The sequence below is a fragment of the Staurois parvus genome, unplaced genomic scaffold, assembly GCF_062004578.1.
Source record: "Staurois parvus isolate SC_StPar_1 unplaced genomic scaffold, SC_StPar_1.0 ptg000350l, whole genome shotgun sequence".
In the NCBI taxonomy this organism is placed as follows: domain Eukaryota; kingdom Metazoa; phylum Chordata; class Amphibia; order Anura; family Ranidae; genus Staurois; species Staurois parvus.
In genome coordinates this window covers 5,647,317-5,664,396 of record NW_028318146.1, presented here as the reverse complement: position 1 = coordinate 5,664,396, position 17,080 = coordinate 5,647,317, and the positions used below count along the sequence as shown (strand labels likewise).

The following is a 17,080-nucleotide window of genomic DNA, read 5'->3' as shown; positions in this document are numbered from 1 at the left end:
CTATGAAAAAGGTACCAAGGGCATCTCATGGGGCCCCCTACTGACCTCGGGCCCTCGGGCAGTTTCCAAATGGTCAGTCCACCCCTGGTCACAGGAGTGCAAAATGAATTGCACTCCTGAAATCCAAACAAGCTTTGGCTGTACTTCTTATTTAAAAATTATACAAATGAAAAAAGCAAATGCAACATTTAAAGGAGAAGCATTTAAAGTGCAGTTAAAGTGGTGGTAAAGCCCAAACCAAACATATTAAACTGCAGCTTAGCAATTCATAGAATGGGGTGACTGCATTAGTTTTCTCTTTTGTATTTTTTCCCTTTAGTTTCTATTGGTGATCCTGCCAGTAAGTCTGTTATTTTTCAAAATCCTTTAATGGACAGAGCTGTCCAGCAAAAATGGCAGTTAGATGGTTGGGACAAACCATTTACAACTGACAGGGGTGCTTTATTTCATTTATGTAAACATTTTAGTCCAAATGAGAAAATAATTTTACTGTAACTGCTTAAAAAGTGTCAGCTGGAGTTTTGTTAGTGAAGTTTAAATTGACTAGTCCATTTAACACTACCCTCTCCCCAGATTGACAATACTGCTGTCCAAAAGGTGTCTCCCTTGTTCTTCCATCCAGAGTGGACAGGAAGTGTGTTACTGGCAGGATCAACAAGTGATAAAGAAAAAAACACTACAAAAAACCCCTGAATGCAGCTACCACATTTAAAGCCCAACTCCGGGCAAAAGAAACATTAACCCTTGTAGTGGGGCTATGCCGTTTAAATGTTTTGGCCCATTTTGTCAGCACGTACAGTTATATACCGTACATTGGGAGTATTTTGAGGCCGGTGGCTCTTTGATTCATACAATATGCAGAAGAAAAAGAGAACATTTTATTTCTGATTAACAACAAGAACTGAAATTATTTATTTTGTCAAACAGATAATAGCTCACAGCAATAAAATATTAAACTGGCCACAGAATTTCAGATCAAGTCAATTGGACATTTATGAATATGGTTGCCCAGCTCCTCTGATAAATGTTAGAGGGTGGTGGGGACATACATGGGTAGATGTGGTCATCAGGTCAATGGGTTTTCCATCTCACATAAAAATTGTTTCAGTGGATACTAATCAGGAAGAACAATTTTTGAAAAATTCCTTTCTTGGCCACTCCACCCTAGATATACCTCTAGTATAAATCCTCCCTGGTACTATTTCCAACGTGAAGAGGCTGCTGCTATGCCATGTCATATCTGTGTCTAGACAGCTCATCCCTCTGTTCTGGGATTCCAGTATCACCCCACCTTGGACGTTATGGTAAACACCATGACTAATATGAGAATGAAGGAGCTACACATCAACGATAACAACTGAAGAGAGGCATTTGTGTCCCAAGGGTACATATGGATGAACTTCTCTAAATCTCACTCCTTAGCCTCTAACCTACATTAAACTTTCTCCGTACAAAGGAATTGAGCATGCTTTTATGACTGCACTCTCCTTCCCATGGTGAGATCTGGTCACACCTTGTTCAAGCTTTCCCCTACCACCATGTCATATCTGCATCTAGACAGCTCATCCCTCTGTACTGAGACACCTGTATCTTCCCACCATGGACGTTATGGTAGACACCATAGACACCAAAATGGAGCAGCTACATGACAACGATAACAACTGAAGAGATGCATTCTATACCAATGGTACACATGGATAAACTTCTCTCATTCTCACTCCTTATCCTCTAACCTACACAGGGGCGGACTGACAACTCATGGGGCCCCCGGGCAATAGGGGATCATGGGGCCCCTGTATCCTTGCCCAAACTAAAAAAAGCCTATGAAAAAGGTACCAGGGGCATCTCAGGGGGCCCCCTACTGACCCCAGGCCCTCGGGCAGTGCCAGAGTTTCCAAATGGTGAGTCCGCCCCTGAACCTACATTAAACTTTCTCCATACAAAGGAGTTTAATTGTATTGGACATGCTTTTATGACTACTTTCCCATTCCCATGGTAAGAACTGGTCACATCTAGTTCAAGCTTTCCCTACCTTTATATCTACATCATTCACCCCACTACCTTATATGAACTTTTAAAACTTTTAACTTAAAACAAACAAAAATCTTAATATGCTTTGTTATTAAAAATTGTTTGCAGGAACATTAAAGCTTCAATAATGAAATGAGAACTTATTCTTCCTTTCTCCGTCTGTAGAAGTTTCCTGTCCTCTACTGAGCCTTGGGACACACATGGCGAATATAATTATGCAGGGGTTCCTACAAGAAAAGGAAAAATATACAAAGTTATTATTCAAACACTGCTGCTTTGCCACATTCAGCCGCTGCAGGTATCCCACACTTCTAGGTATTTGATTACCAGCTCCTTCTTCAGTCACTTTAAAGCTGAGGTTTGATTTGTCTATAATTTGCCTTCCCTGGTTCCTCCTTTTCCTCTCATCAACATGCGAATTACATTTTTAATAAAGCTTTTCCATTTTCATTACTTATACTATATCGCCAAAAGTATTAGGATGACTGCCTGTACACGCACATGAAATTTAATAGCATCCCAGTCTTAGTCCGTAGGGTTCAATATTGAGTTGGCCCTGCCCTTTGCAGCTATAACAGCTTCAACTCTTCTGGGAAGGCCGTCCACAAGGTTTAGGAGGGTGTCTATGGGAAGGTTTGACCATTCTTTCAGCAGCATATTTGTGAGGTCAGGCACTGATGTTGGAAGAGAAGGCCTGGCTCACAGTCTCCGCTCTAATTCATCCCAAAGGTGTTCTATGGGGTTGAGGTCAGGACTCGCTCATTCATGTCTTCATGGACCTTGCTTTGTGCACTGGTGTGCAGTCATGTTGGAACAGGAAGGGGCCATCCCCAAACTCTTCCCACAAAGTTGGGAGCATGAAATTGTCCAAAATGACTTAGTATGCTGACGCCTTAAGAGTTCCCTTCACTGGAACTAGGGGGCCAAGCCCAACCCCTGAAAAACAACCCCACACCATAATCCCCCTCCACCAAGCTTTACACTTGGCACATGCAGTCTGGCCAGTACCTTTCTCTGGCAGCCGCCAAGCCTAGACATGTCCATCAGATTGCCAGAGAGAGAGGCGTGATTCGTCACTCTAGAGAACACGTCTCCACTGCTCTAGAGTCCAGTGGTGGCGTGCTTTACACCACGGCATCCGACGCTTTGCATTGCACTTGGTGATGTAAGGCTTGGATGCAGCTGCTCGGCCATGGAAACCCATTCCATGAAGCTCTCTACACACTGGTGTTATGCTAATCTGAAGGCGACATGAAGTTTGGAGGTCTTAAGCTATTGACTATGCAGACAGTTGGCGACTTCTGCACACTGTGCATTTCAGCATGCACGGACTCCGCTCTGTCATTTTACGTGGCTGAGTTGCTGTTCTCAGTTGCTTTTACTTTGTTATAATACCACTAACAGTTGAGCATGAAATATTTAGTAGCAAGGAAATTTCTCCGATGGACTTATTGCGCAGGTGGCAACCTATCACGGTACCACGCTTGAACTCACTGAGCTCCTGAGAGCGACCCATTCTTTCACAAATGTTTGTAGAAGCAGTCTGCATGCCTAGGTGCTTGATTATATACACCTGTGGCCATGGAGGTGATTGGAGCACCTGAATCACATGATTTGGAGCGGTGCCCCAATACTTTTGGCAATATTTTGTATATACAGTATTGCTAGGCTGGAACTCCAGGTTGACCCTGCAGTTCTGGACTAAGTTATACAGATTGGTGCCATGCTGTGAATAGTTTACACTTAGGACACCCTGGAGGAATTTGATTTGCTTTAACAATGGTCTATATGACTTCCTTAAATCCAATGGCATACAGTTTAGTCACTATAGCAGCTTTTCTCAACCAGGGTTCCGTGGAACCCTAGGGTACTTACAGAAGTTGCCAAGGGTTCCTGGAACTATGAGGCCAACACCATTTGTCAGGGTGGCATTCTGATCAATACTGTAAGGGGTGCATTCTTCCCACTGACCACCAATGTAAGGAGCATTCTTCCCAATGACCACCAATGTAAGGAGCATTCTTCCCACTGACCACCAATGTAAGGAGCATTCTTCCCACTGACCACCAATGTAAGGAACATTTTTCTCATTGACTACCAATGTAAGGAGCATTCTTCCCAATGACCACCAATGTAAGGAACATTCTTCCCATTGACCACTAATGTAAGGAACATTCTTCCCACTAAACACCAATGTAAGGAACATTCTTCCCACTAAACACCAATGTAAGGAGCATTCTTCTCACTGACCACTAATATAAGGATCATTTTTTCCACTAACCCACAAACAACTGGTTTTAGCAGAGGTTTAACAAGACCTGAAAATTATTTCAAGGATTTCTCTGGACAAAAAGATTGGAGAAAGCCTGTACTAGATGTAAAACAGCCATTTCTTTTTCAGTAGAAGTTTGAGTTTTATTGTGAGCTTCATGTAGCTTTTCCTTTAGATGCCAATCTTTGTCATGTAGCACCCACAGTGATGACATTTCTTACACTGGGGAAAAATGTACATTATTGCTTTGAAAAGGACACCTACTTTTTTTCCACTGGCAGCATTGTACTTATCCAGAAGGGCCTGAATACGGGAGCCATACTCTGGGTCAATATCCCTGAAGTTTTTTACCTGGGAACAAATAAAATGTTAGACAAATCATGATTTAAAGGATCAGTCCAACTAAGACCATTTGTTTCAATCTTTGGCAGATGCTGACAATCTAAATCACCCAATAGCTTCTTTTACATTTTAGGGATTCCAGTGGTGAAATCTCTGCAGGTCTGCACATTATGAGGGGTTCCCATCATCCCTACTGGGCTTTTATTCGCTTAATATTAATAAGAATAAAGCCGGCAGTGTGAGAACACTTGGGGTCACCACTAGTTATGGGCCTGATGTTCAAGTCGAACATAAGTTAGGGCGTTTGGCAGGCTGCTCGCTTGCCGTGCCACACAATGCACTGTGCTGATAGTACATTGTGATTGGCCAAAGCAATGCACCTGACCACTGGCCAGGTGCAATGCTTTGGCCAATCACAGCACAACTAGGCAAAGCTAGCAGTGACATCACTGGTAGCTCCACCCAGTTGTTTACATCTTACCGGCAAATGTCAGATAGCGGCAAGAGCTCGTCAGGTTTGGACAGGTCTGTAGGCGTTGGGGTTTTGTTTTTATTTCAGCGAGTCGGCGTCATTGTGACAACGCTGGACGCCGTGATTGATTATGGATTACATCAACAGAACCATTTTTTTTGGCTTTTTTTTTAACAAAGGACTTGTCAAAAACTGTTGTGTTTTTATTCACATTATACACTTTTAGGTGAATGGGTAAGGGCACTATGTACCCCATACTTATTCACAAGGGGGGCGGGATCTGGGGGCCCACTTGTTAAAAGGGACCCCCCAGGCATTATATTTAAAGGAATTTTTTCAATTTTTGTTTTTTTTACTTTTAGCAATGAAAAATGACTGCCCTTTTAAACCACATATCACATGTGGTACTGAAATTACAATTCACCAAACCACACCAGGCCATATGCCCTCAACATGGGGGGGGTGCTTTGGGGCAGGGGGGTCCCCATCCCAAAGAACCTTGTCCCCATGTTGATGGGGACAACAGCCTCTGCCCCACAACCCTGGTCTGTGGTTGTGGGGGTCTGCAGGCGGGGGGCTTATCGGAATCTCCTATGTGAATGAGTATGGGGTACATGGTACCACTACTCATTCACAAAAAAAATAGTGTAGTGTAAAAAATTACAGTAGACAGACTTTTACAAGTCGTTTATTAAAACAACAAAAATTTAAAAAAATGTCCCCTGAAGTAGATCCAACGTTAATCACTATGCCTCCACCGCTGCCCTGAAAAAAGAAAAAAAAAAGGCTCTGTCTTGACACTGGCTCCCGCCGTATGACAGCTCCACTGACCTGATAGTCTATCACTGGGGAATGCTGGGTAGATGACATTACAAGGAGGCGGGGTCACCCAACTGACATCACAGGTTGCCCTACCCTTTAGGTATTTAAGAACTTTCAGGCCGGTGGAGCTGTCAGACGGAGACCTGGTGCCTGGGATTTGTCGAGCCCAGAAGATGAAAAAATGTATCTAGCAGTATATATGTGCTAAAATAATTGCATTTCCATGTTCTGTGTACTGTGGGAGCCCAGATATAGTGAATGCAGGGTCCTGAGAGACCAGATATAGTGCAGGGTCCGGGGTTTAGTAACACTTTAATGGTTACCTCTTTTATTTCTTGTTATACTGTATATATAACCTTTCATTCACAAATGAACATTAAATATGGGATACTCTCTGTTAGCACTAGCAGGGGCGGACTGACAACTCATGGGGCCCCCGGGCAATAGGGGATCATGGGGCCTCTGTGTGCTCGTCCACACTCAAACCACACCCAAAAAAGCCTATGAAAGGTACCAGGGGCATCTCATGGGGCCCCTTACTGACCTCGGGCCCTGGGGCTGTGCCCGAGTTTCTGAATGGTTAGTCCGCCCCTGGACACTAGTCTTCTAAAGAGAGCACAGAAGTGTCTGTTTCCTTTGGAGACTCTCTCTCTCTCTCTCTCTCTCTGATCAATTTGTCCATATGTGACTTACTGCTCTCTCTTGGATGAAGAGCTGAGCATCCTTTAGGCTCCCAGCAACATTCTCGCACAGTCTCTGGCGTTCCTCTGGTTTCAGGGTTCTTCTGTAGAAAGCTCCCACCTAAAACCAAACATGATGTCAATTCATGATGATGTTCCATGATGTTAACGTTATTAGCATTGCCTTAATGCACACATAAAAGGAAACACTGCACATATTTATTTGGGTTTCCAATTTGTTAATGGTTGCTTGCTTTCAATCATTACATTAAAAAAAAAATGGCCACTGTATTTTCTGCACAAGGGACCGGTGTCTTCTGGCAGATGATGATCAGCATCTGATTCACAACTGGGGCTGTTTGGCATTGACTTATATACCTAGTCAGGCAGGGATACGTGCCTATGGGGTGTACTGGGGTTTTACATGTTTTTAAAGTGTTAGCTGACCTTTACATTTTTTTCTGTAAAGGTAAACTAACACTGGAGACCCTCCCCAACACCACCAACCCCCCAGGTCCCTGCTGTACTTACCTCTGGGGTTGCTGCGCTTTCAGCACTCCTCACAGCTGCTTGTAGTCTAGAGATTTGAAATCCCCACTTTTCTCCCCCTTTTTTGTTAGCACTTCCAGGACGGACAGATGCATTCTGATTGGCCAGTGCTGTCAGTAGACACTGCTGTGAAACAGAATTCACAGAGCCAGCCTTCTGGTCAACTCTTCCGGGTTACTATGGCGGACAGCAGATCAAAGCCAATTACGGTGGAAAGCGGCGGGCTAGTTAGCTGCTCTGATTGCTATTACAAGAGAGCTGACCACCGGCTCTAACAAAGATTACCAAGGTGCAGGCATCACCCTGGTACAACCACTTGAAGACTGGTGACATACCAGGTACGTGACTGGTCAGCAAGTGACTATAGTCCATTTGGGGAGCTAGCAAGAGATGTTGGCTACATTCCTATATACTGTTAAAGCCAACCTTTAACAGGAAGTCGGATCATACCACCAAAAAAAAGGAGGCTGAGAGCAATAGGAGGGACTTTTTTGAGTTAAGAGCTCGAAGGCTTCAATAGAATTTAATTTTTTTTAAACCAGAGTTTAGTGACACTTTAAGGGCTGTGTTTTGGTCATTCAATAAAACACTGTACATTTTTCAATTTATATTGGTCGTACTGTTAAATTTTTAGGGATTCCTCTGTCACTTTTATTTCAAACCATTATACATTCATATTGATACCCCAGCCCAAAAACCCAAGCTGTAAGAACTTTCATACACTTTAATGCCTTTTTTTTAATTTTAGTTTGGGCTAGAAAAATATTTATTTTCAGTAGTCGATACAGAAGTGTCTCAGATTTATATATTAGCTCAGATCATCTCAAATGTGGATCCCGTCTCCAACCTCATTACCTGGGACACGTTATCCTCTTCAGAGCTGTCATGGCGATCGATATCTCCGGAAGATATGCAGGTGCTCTCCTTGTGCTTGGGTATATCCCGAGGAGATGTAAAACTGTTCGGATAATAGTTTGGCACATGACCTATGGAAATGGTGAGATATTATAGCAGTTATACATTTCAAGAATTACAATACTGAAGAGTTGTTGGTGCCAATAGCTCTTGCTTGATTTGTCATAGTGGAACAAGACTGAATCAGGAATAAAATGTCTGCTCCTTTGTATTAGTTATGATGACGCCATGGTGAGAGTGGGCAGAGACACCGCCTTGGTTCCCATTGACTTCTAATGATCTAATCATGGGTGGGCACAGTCAACAAGTTTGGGTACACAGTGAAGGCTGCTGCTACAAGAGGGAACTCTGGATTTAGTTACATAGATACATAGTAAATCTGGTTGAAAAAAGACATAAGTCCTTCCAGTTCAACCAACAGAGAAAAAATCTTGAAGAAGCTTAGTAACTGGGTGCTTTTGAAGCAATAAAACCTAAAGTGGTAAGCTTGACGTACTATAGCTAAATCTGAGCAGATATGCTGTGACCCTGCATGCTTTTCAAAGCTTAAATTTTCAGTTTTTACTGGCCTGTACATGTAGGCATATTGGAGCACTAGTCTTGCTTTTTTTTTTTTTCTTGTTTTGGACAGCACAAAGAAGGGTTACAACCTCTGTCATGTTTTATTGATGTCTGTGTCTCTGTTGGGTAGATTTTTTCTAATTTTCTGCATGGTCACTGGAAAATTCCCCCAAAAAACCTACCAACAGCTGTAAAACCCAGCAGGGGATCTAACTCTTCCCTACTCTAAAACTTAAAGACATCTGCACTTTACCATTTTATTCCACCCTTCTTACTCAACTTATAAATGATCTGAATGCAATTGCAAATTTGGATGGATTCAAGGTCTCACTGAGCTATAAGGCTAGGTTCACATCTGTGCGGGTGGTGCCACTGCGGAACTGCACAAAAATCCGTGCAGCCGCACCACCCGCACAGAGGAATGCGGACCCGCGGTCGGGTGCTATTAATTCTAATGTCACGCCGCCCGCGCTGGAAATCACAACCGTACTGGGAACCTCCATTCCCGCACGGGTTGCGTTTTCAGAAGAAGTGCAGGGACTCCTTCCCTGCGTGTGCCGGGGCATGGGAGTCCATTCAAATGAATGAGCTCTCGTGCCCACGCAAAACCAGGGCTAATGCAGTTGCAGTCCTTCCAGCACCCTAAACGACCCTTCTTACAATTAGGTTAACCATTTATTCCCCATCCAGTGTGTTACCAAGTCCTTTATTCTGTAACTACAAACCCTGCTGAAAGTGAACTGATGAACTCTGAAAGGCATTGACTACACCTGTGACTGCTGTGGCCTGTCTAGGGCTGGGCAGAGTGCTGTGGCATTCCTGGCAGCCCTCTGAAAAGTCACACATGCAGTATATATGGACTCGGCTGTAGAAGAGAATAGCTGTCCCAGGGGTGTTTGACAAATTAAAGTTTATGTAAACCCTAAAAATGAACGTGTCTTATTTCCTCCATTTTGATCTGAATATATATACCATTGAAATATACAATTGAAAGTGTTTTGTTATATCTGTGCAAAAAAACTTGTTGATCCTGCCAGAACCCAATGAGCTTGTTAAGTTCTGTGCTCTCTGCCTTTGCTGACTGTTATCAGTTAACATTGTTCTTATCTCTCTCCAAGGACTACAGAACACCTTCCTTCTATGTTATGACAATGAGGAAAGGCAGAAGTGTTCTGTAGTCTTAAGAAAGTCTGAGTTTGGAGCTGTACACCTAACAGCACTTGAGTAATATAATTAGTAGGTGCTCGTAGTGATTACAACAGATGTTTCCATGCCAAAAACTGGCTAAAAAGATAGGAAGTCACCTGCAGATCACCTATTTTATTTTGAAGACAGCACCACATAAGTTCGAGAATTGTGATGTTTTAGGGTGTTGTAGGGTCCACTGATCAAGGCGACTTACTGTATACGATCCTCGATTCACAATTAACTACTTGGTACACATTTGATTGGAATTCTGGGGATTTCCTTTGATGACAACACTGATCCTTCAAGTGACATTAAAGTTTATTTTGTTGGGTTTTTTTTATAAAAAACAAGTCACACTTACTGTACCTGCTCTGTGTAACGGTTTTGCACAGAGCAGCCCCAATCCTCTCCTCGAGTCCCCTGTCAGCATTCCTGGCTCCTCTCCCTTGACCAGGGCCCCCAATCACAAGCCACTTGCTATGGAAGCACTGATGCATGCTCACTCCTGATCCCCGCTCTATGAGTCTATACGTCACATAGAGCCATGGCTCAGCCCCGCCCAATGATCTTTCTCATTGGCTTTCTGGCTGCCACTGCTGTCTCAGCCAATGAGCATAGAAAGTCCAGGGACAGCTGAGGCTCTCGTGCACACCGCTGGATCGAGAGGGGGTTCAGGTGAGCATTAGGGGGAGCAGCACACAGAAAGTTTTTTACCTTCAATGCACGAAAGTAAAAAATCCTCAGCCTTTACAACCACTATAAGTGTGGTGAGTATGGTTCCTGGGGGTATATATAATGGAAGAAGCGGGGATAGTGATCGCATCATTGCCTAAATATGACCATGGCCCTAAACATTTGGTGTTTGAATGAAGCAGAAGAGAGGAAAATGTATGATAATCCTGTCATGGGGTGACAACCATGGCTTCCTCCATAAATATGCCGAGGCAGTGACCGTTGTCAGTCTAGGACAGAACGTTTGTTACTGGCAAGATCACCAGCTGAAAATAAAGGGAAAAATGCCTGAAAAAAGAAAAAAGAAATGCAGCCATCACATCTAAGGTCTGGTAAGCGGTAAATATAACATTTTTGATCTTGGGTTTAGACATGCTTTACATATAGATACAGCCATTTTGCTCTATGGCTAGTCATCTGCACAGATTTTTCAACAACCACCTGAAATGGCTCAGAATGCAAACACTGATTTGTGGGTGAGAAGGGATTTTGTTGCTAGCTGTAGTTCGCCTTTATGGAAGGAATGTTCCTTGCAGCTGGTTTGGATGTGTGAGAGGCAGATGATATTATTGTGTACGTAGATAACACGGCATGTGACACTGAGAAATAGCCCTCCACTGTATGCTCTGAATACCCAGAGTCTTATGACTATTATATAATCTCTGAATAAAAGCTTAGACAAAACAAAAAAAACTAAAATACCGGAGGGACCTGTGTTCAAATTCCATCTCTCAGGACAAAACACGTTTCAAACACCTAAAGGGTGAAGCTCATAAAGCAAAATTCCTTTGTGAAAAGTCTACGACGGATGCTGCCGTCCTCTGAAACCTTGGATGCGTAAAAAGATTTGGAGTGCTGGAAAGAAATGACTTGAGCTGGCTGCATGCGCCTAACCGCCAGGTACATGTGCATACATTTAAATTATTGCCCCTGTGTAGCCACTGCTCCTTCTTAGATCTCACAATGAAGTAGACTTGAACCTGGCTATAAAAGGCATTTGCAATGATACCTAAGGCTAGGTTCACATCTGTGCGGGTGGTGTGACTGTGAGACCCGCACAAAAATAGCTGCAGCTGCACCACCTGCAGAGAGCAACGCGGGACCTGTGGGCGGGTGCCATTAATTCTAATGTCACGCCGCCCACGCTGGAAATCACAACGGTACTGGGAACCTCCATTCCCGTGCATGCTGCGGTTTCCAAAGAAGTGCAAGGACTTCTTCCCTGCGTGTCCTGGGGCACGGGAGTCCATTCAAATGAATGGGCTTTTGCACCTGCGCAAAACATGGCCCGCACGGCCGCAGATATGTGAACCGGGGGTAACTGATGTTCTTATCCTTCCCCATTCTTGTAAATAATTGTGCTTTTAGTGCTGCCTCTGTCTCAATTGAAAGAAAACCCATCACCTCCTATCCTTGCCACTGTCACACTTACCTCTCCTGGGATTTAGCGTAGGGTCTCCTGTCATGTACAGTAACTACCAACATTTCCATGTTTCTCCCAGAGCAGTAGCGCCATGGCCAATACAGTTTTCCTGGAAGTGCCACAGCCAATCAGGAGATAGTGCTCCTGATTGGCATTGCTGTGAACTGCAAAGGAGTACATGGCATTCGAACAATGTATCACTATGCTGCAACTGAACCCCCTGCTGCAATACTTATCAGTGCACTCTGTCCTAGAGGATCATCTTATAACCCCCCAGTGAGCCCCTGACTCCAGTTTACCTTTGAGCATCCTGTGTTATCGTGTGACCCAAGGCATCCTAACTCCAGCAATCTCTGCGGCATCCTGTGTCATCTTGCGACCACAGTGGACCCCATGGCTCTAGTACACCTCTGGGTGTCCTATATCATCTTGTGACCCCGTGCACCCCATGACTCCAGTAAATCTGTGAGCATCCTACATCATCTTGTGATCCAGTGCACCCCATAGCTCCAGTACACCTCTGAGCATCCTACATCATCCTGTGACCCAGTGCACCCCATGACTCCAGTACACCTCTGAGCATCCTACATCATCCTGTGACCCAGTGCACCCCATAACTCCAGTACACCTCTGAGCATCCTACATCATCCTGTGACCCAGTGCACCCCATGACTCCAGTACACCTCTGAGCATCCTACATCATCCTGTGACCCAGTGCACCCCATGACTCCAGTACACCTCTGAGCATCCTACATCATCTTGTGATCCAGTGCACCCCATAACTCCAGTACACCTCTGAGCATCCTACATCATCCTGTGACCCAGTGCACCCCATAACTCCAGTACACCTCTGAGCATCCTACATCATCCTGTGACCCAGTGCACCCCATGACTCCAGTACACCTCTGAGCATCCTACATCATCTTGTGATCCAGTGCACCCCATAACTCCAGTACACCTCTGAGCATCCTACATCATCCTGTGACCCAGTGCACCCCATAACTCCAGTACACCTCTGAGCATCCTACATTATCTTGTGACCCAGTGCACCTCATGACTCCAGTACACCTCTGAGCATCCTACATCATCCTGTGACCCAGTGCACCCCATAACTCCAGTACACCTCTGAGCATCCTACATCATCCTGTGACCCAGTGCACCCCATAACTCCAGTACACCTCTGAGCATCCTACTTCATCCTGTGACCCAGTGCACCCCATGACTCCAGTACACCTCTGAGCATCCCACATCATCTTGTGACCCAGTGCACCTCATGACTCCAGTATACCTCAGAGTCCTGTGTCATCCTGTGACCCAGTGCACTCCATGACTCCAGTACACCTCTGAGCATCCTATGTCATCTTGTGACCCAGTGCACCCCATGACTCCAGTACACCTTAGAGTCCTGTGTCATCCTGTGACCCAGTGCACCTCATGACTCCAGTACACCTCAGTCCTGTGTCATCCTGTGACCCCGTGGACCCCATGACTCCAGTACACCTCTGAGCATCCTACATCATCTTGTGATCCAGTGCACCCCATAGCTCCAGTACACCTCTGAGCATCCTACATCATCCTGTGACCCAGTGCACCCCATAACTCCAGTACACCTCTGAGTATCCTACATCATCCTGTGACCCAGTGCACCCCATGACTCCAGTACACCTCTGAGCATCCTACATCATCCTGTGACCCAGTGCACCCCATAACTCCAGTACACCTCTGAGCATCCTACATCATCCTGTGACCCAGTGCACCCCATGACTCCAGTACACCTCTGAGCATCCTACATCATCCTGTGACCCAGTGCACCCGATGACTCCAGTACACCTCTGAGCATCCTACATCATCCTGTGACCCAGTGCACCCCATGACTCCAGTACACCTCTGAGCATCCTACATCATCTTGTGACCCAGTGCACCCCATAACTCCAGTACACCTCTGAGCATCCTACATCATCCTGTGACCCAGTGCATCCCATGACTCCAGTACACCTCTGAGCATCCTACATCATCTTGTGATCCAGTGCACCCCATAACTCCAGTACACCTCTGAGCATCCTACATCATCCTGTGACCCAGTGCACCCCATAACTCCAGTACACCTCTGAGCATCCTACATCATCCTGTGACCCAGTGCACCCCATAACTCCAGTACACCTCTGAGCATCCTACATCATCCTGTGACCCAGTGCACCCCATGACTCCAGTACACCTCAGTCCTGTGTCATCCTGTGACCCAGTGCACCTCATGACTCCAGTACACCTCAGTCCTGTGTCATCCTGTGACCCAGTGCACCCCATGACTCCAGTACCTCTGAGCATCCTATGTCATCTTGTAACTAAGTGTACCCCATGACTCCAGTGTATCTCTGAGCATCCTGTGCCATCTTGCGAGCCCAGTGCATCCCCATAACTTCAGAGCATCATGTGTCATCTTTAGACCCCCAGAGAACTCCAGAGCATCCAGTTTTATCTTGTGACCACAGTGAACCCTTTGGCTCCAGTATGCCCCAGATCATCCTGTCATCTTGTAGCCACAGTACACCCTGTGACTCTGGCACACCCCAGAGCATCCTATATTGTCTTGTCACCCCAGTTTACCCCTGTGCGTTCTATGACTCCAGTGCACCCCAGAGCAGCCTGTGTCATCCAGTGACTCATGAGGCACTCCGGCGTTGATTTACTAAAACTGGAGAGTGTGAAATCTGGTGCAGCTGTACATGGTAGCCAACCAGCTTCTAACTTCAGCTTTATTTAAGCTTTGACAAATAAACCTGGAAGCTGATTGGTTTCTATGCAGAGCTGCACCAGATTTTGCACTCTCCAGTTTTAGTAAATCAACCCCATTGTGTTGACTTACTAAAACTGAAGAGTGCAAAATCTGGTGCAGCTCTGCATAGAAACCAATCAGCTTCCATTTTTTTTATCAAAGCTTAACTGAACAAGCTGAAGTTAGAAGCTGATTGGTTACCATACACAGCTGCACCAGATTTTATACACTCCAGTTTTAGTATATCAGCCCCACAATCTCTGGAACATTCTAGAGTGGTCTGGCCTGCGCCCTCTGCTGCATCTCTACCCCCAAGTACGCTCCTCCAATCACCAGGAGTGTCTTCCTCTTAGTGGATGCGTAACTTTGTCACCGGGACAGGAAATTACGAAAAAATCTTCCCAAAAGAGACACAGACAAAAAAAACCCGGCAGAGGTTTTCACCCTTCCCCACTCTGTTCAAACCAACAGTAATAACTGTCTATGAGGGGGGTTTCCCTTCACTTTACAGAGATCTCCACTTACTTCCAACTGAGTCTGTGGGACAGGAAGTGAAGGCAAATCTCCCCAAGAAGACACACAAAGCAAAAAAACAAACTGTGCCATGGATTTAACCCTTCCCTACCCTCTTCAAATCTAGAAAAAAAGGTTTTGGTTATAGATATATTTTACCAGTTTGATATGGACGCAGCAGAGCTCAAACGTTGTTCAGATGACGTACGCACATCCCCATCTGTAGACTTCTTAGAGTATAATTAAAGGCAAACCCTTTTTTTTGGTTTGGATAGGGTGGAGAGGGATTAGAACATCTGTCAAGTTTTTATTACTGTCTTTGCCCCCTGTAAATGAATAATAGAGTAATTTTCCAATGGGGATAATAGTTCTGGTGACAACTAAGGATTCCCTGACTTTGAATGAATCACAGATGGCGGAAAAAAAAAGACAGGGATTACAACCCTTTCTTATCCAAAATAAAAAAAGTTTAGCATTTAGGTTTACTGAACAACCAATACAACTTATCACACACAATCCACTCACACACAGATAAAGTGCTCTTACTTGGATGAGCGAACATGCACATCGGACCGTCCCTCTGATAGTGACAGGCATTGGCTGCCCGAGGACTGTTCACTGGAATGTGCAAATAATTTGGCCCCAAGCGGTACCGGTGTGTGTCCGGGTAGGAGAACAGACGACCCTGCAAACCATAAAATAATGTTTAGGCTTTGACAATGAAAATTCTAAACAGAAGAAATAAAAGTATTATAAATGAGAAAGCTGACTGATATAGAACACTCAGAATTTCAAAGGGCCACATTTACCAAACTTCTTGAAATTAAAACTGTTTGTGATGCCCCATACAACCAACATAATTCAGCAGTTGTTTACATGTTACATTTGACCCTGATGGTTTGAGGCTATGAGACCAGATGTACAATTCTTCCTCAGTCATTTTGTACTGCTTGGACTAAGGAAAATATGGTAGACCCCCGAAAGCTTACGGCTAGTTCACACAAGCTTTGGTCTCTGAAGAGTGATCTGTGTTTGGATTGCTCATCAAAGAGCATTGCATCATCTCCTCATTGCCTGCTTTAACCCCTTGAACCCTGCACTGGCAAGCTGCAACTGCATGCATTGCCCAGGTTTTGGGGCACTTGCTGAGTGGCCCCATTCATTTGAATGGGTAGACAGCAGGGGCGGACTGACCATTTGGGAACTCGGGCACTGCCCGAGGGCCCGGGGTCAGTAGGGGGCCCCATGAGAAGCCCCTGGTACCTATCATAGGCTTTTTTGGGTGTGGGTTGAGTGTGGGCGAGGACACAGGGGCCCTGTGATCCCCTATTGCCCAGGGACCCCATTAGTTGTCAGTCCGCCCCTGGTAAACAGGGTGTATATTTCCTGCTGAGGCCACGAGGCAAAGCATCACAGCTATGACATGTGTGAACCCCTGGCTATTGCCTCTGCAGCTAAACAGGATAGCAGTTAGGGGGCAATAAAAGTGCTGCTCAACCATGGTGTTTTACTGTCCCCCAAAAGCTAGTGTGAATAAGCCCTTAGTGCAAAAAAAAACTGCTTTTGCAAATGCACTAATATGGCTACAATCACCCTCAGTGAGCAGAATCTGTAAAAAATGAACTGTGATCAGCGCTATCTCTGCTCCAGCACCACTCCCCCTCACTTCCTGCTTTCACAGGAGAAACTGAGGGCAGCAGGGTTCCTTCTGCTGTCAATCAAACTCTTGTAAGGAGGGAGCGGGGGAAGGGGGGATCTTACCAACGCTGTGCATCTATGGATGCACACAGCCCAGCTCTGGAGTGCG

The 17,080-nt window shown here is 45.1% G+C and overlaps 1 protein-coding gene across 2 annotated transcripts in view; it reads right to left on the bottom strand.

Annotated features, from left to right (window-relative positions):
• Positions 1–856: 856 nt before the first annotated feature.
• The window catches only part of LOC149456736 (catalase-like), a 55,165-nt gene continuing 38,941 nt past the window's right edge, over positions 857–17,080 (bottom strand). For both annotated transcript variants that reach the window (XM_089684628.1, XM_089684627.1), the window contains 5 exons: positions 15,820–15,958; positions 8,024–8,154; positions 6,633–6,740; positions 4,568–4,654; positions 857–2,258 (listed from right to left, as the gene is read on the bottom strand). In XM_089684628.1, the coding sequence (XP_089540754.1) occupies positions 2,211–2,258; positions 4,568–4,654; positions 6,633–6,740; positions 8,024–8,154; positions 15,820–15,958 (513 nt within the window). In that variant the 3' untranslated portion in view covers positions 857–2,210. The remainder of the gene's footprint in view (positions 2,259–4,567; positions 4,655–6,632; positions 6,741–8,023; positions 8,155–15,819; positions 15,959–17,080) is intronic.